The 1,869-nt window shown below is 41.5% G+C and overlaps 1 protein-coding gene across 1 annotated transcript in view; it reads left to right on the top strand.

Annotated features, from left to right (window-relative positions):
- NDUFA9 (NADH:ubiquinone oxidoreductase subunit A9) overlaps positions 1 to 1,869 on the top strand; it is a 31,664-nt gene that overhangs the window by 28,008 nt on the left and 1,787 nt on the right. Inside the window, exon 10 of the mRNA XM_003796421.3 lies at positions 71 to 137. Coding sequence (XP_003796469.1) covers positions 71 to 137 — 67 coding nt within the window. The remainder of the gene's footprint in view (positions 1 to 70; positions 138 to 1,869) is intronic.

Genomic DNA, 1,869 nt, shown 5'->3' with positions numbered 1-1,869 from the left:
AAAAAAAAGTACAGGGCACAGAGACGCTGATCACAGTGTCATATTGTGTCATATATATTCCTTTTTCCAGATGGATAGCAAGATTGTTTGAAGTAAGCCCATTTGAGCCTTGGACAACGAGGGATAAAGTGGAACGGGTAAGTGTACCTGTGTACCTGCCTGGGCAGATGCTGGCCACAGAGCTAGAGAGTTGAAGGGGTTAAAATGTGTTTGTATTTGCCTGCTTGGATGTTTCTGTGATCTTGTCTGTTGGGTGCTCCTGCCATCTGGGGTCAGCTTCTGTCCTAGAGCACTAAAACTCACCCACTCGCCCCTCTCCAGGGAGTGACTCCTCCATTACCTTCAAGGCCAAACCCTCTCTTCTTTCCACAGCACTTTAGCCTCTTTTTTGTCTGTGTCCCTTCGTACCTAACTCCTCAAAAGAGTTGTGGATACCTGCTGTTGGCAGTTTCTTACTTCATTCTTTCTTTAACCCACTCTGTTCGTGCTTTTATTACCCTCTCTCCCCTAAAACTGCTCTTTCCAAGTCACCCATTGAACTTCATGCTGCCAAATTCAATAGTCACTTAGACTTTTATCTCATGTGTGCACGTGCTCCTGGGGAGGATGCAAAACAAAATAAAAATACTATACCAGTTACTACACCATCATCACCATTGAAGACTATGGATTACATATTGACAAGAAACAGCCAAACTGTCCTCTAACAGTCCCTAACAGTGTAGAGAAGATAAGAAAATAGTTGTTAGGAAATGGATGTGAACGAGTAGCTTCACCTTCCCTCCAGGCAGGCTGTGTCTGGAAAGCTGAGGCCATTTCCAGGATGTTCCTTCTGTGTTTATGAAAGAGCAGGCAGGAAAACTGATGCTTCAGTTGATCTTACACTAATATCCCTCTTAAATTTATGAAGTCGGACAATTAGGTTTGTGAACTAGTCCTAGAATTGCTGCATACCTTATTGCTGATTATGACTACAGTCACCTTGACTTATTCCCCTTGGGAAGCTATGCACCAACACTAGCACCTAGTCCACCCTTTAAGCAATGATGGAGCTCTTTTTCTGGAATGACCATCAGAGCTATTGTCATGTTACCCTTGATGTCCTAAATGTCAAAAGTGTCTTCCTTTTAATATTTTTTTTATCTTTAGATAAAGAAAAAAGTCATTGGGGGCCAGATCAGGTACATAAGGAGGGTGTTCCAATACAGTTATTTGTTTACTGGTTAAAACTCCCTCACAGATGGTGCCATGTGAGTTGGTACATTTTCGTGATGCAAGAGCCATGAGTTGGTGGCCAAGATTTTCATTTAGGAATGTCGTAACTGTTTTTCTGTTGATGTTTACTTGGTCTTCTATGCTTCTCACAGTCAGCTGACAATTGTGATGCACAACTTAATTAATTTTTGCAGTGTTTTCTTCAGTTCTGCTTGTTACTGGCCACCCTGATCTCTCTTCTTCAGTGACTCTTTCTCTTCCCTCAGAAAAAAAATGTAATCCATCTGTGTACTGCATTATCCCCGTAAACTTAGACTAATGTGTCCCTGATTTCACTTCCACTTTGGCAAGTTATCAAGAAATTTAGTGTTTGTTCATTGCTTAATTCAAACCTGACATTCTCATGACAGAACACAAAAGCATGCTACAATAATAATTCATGCTACTCAGCAAGACATTGCCACGTGTTGAGACGAACACAACTGTGAGACACTGATACACCAAGGTTGTGAAACCTTACCGAACTGTTTGTACAGTGCCAAGTTAAGTGCACAGTAACAAATGTGTGAACTTAATTGCAGGCTTTGTATAACTGAGAAAGTGTTGATGCAGTGGGATGAATGGATTTGGGATTTGGTTTTGAGACTGCCTTGT

Source organism: Otolemur garnettii, unplaced genomic scaffold, assembly GCF_000181295.1.
Source record: "Otolemur garnettii isolate 467f Iridium unplaced genomic scaffold, OtoGar3 scaffold00104, whole genome shotgun sequence".
Classification (NCBI taxonomy): domain Eukaryota; kingdom Metazoa; phylum Chordata; class Mammalia; order Primates; family Galagidae; genus Otolemur; species Otolemur garnettii.
This window is presented reverse-complemented; position numbering and strand designations above follow the sequence as displayed.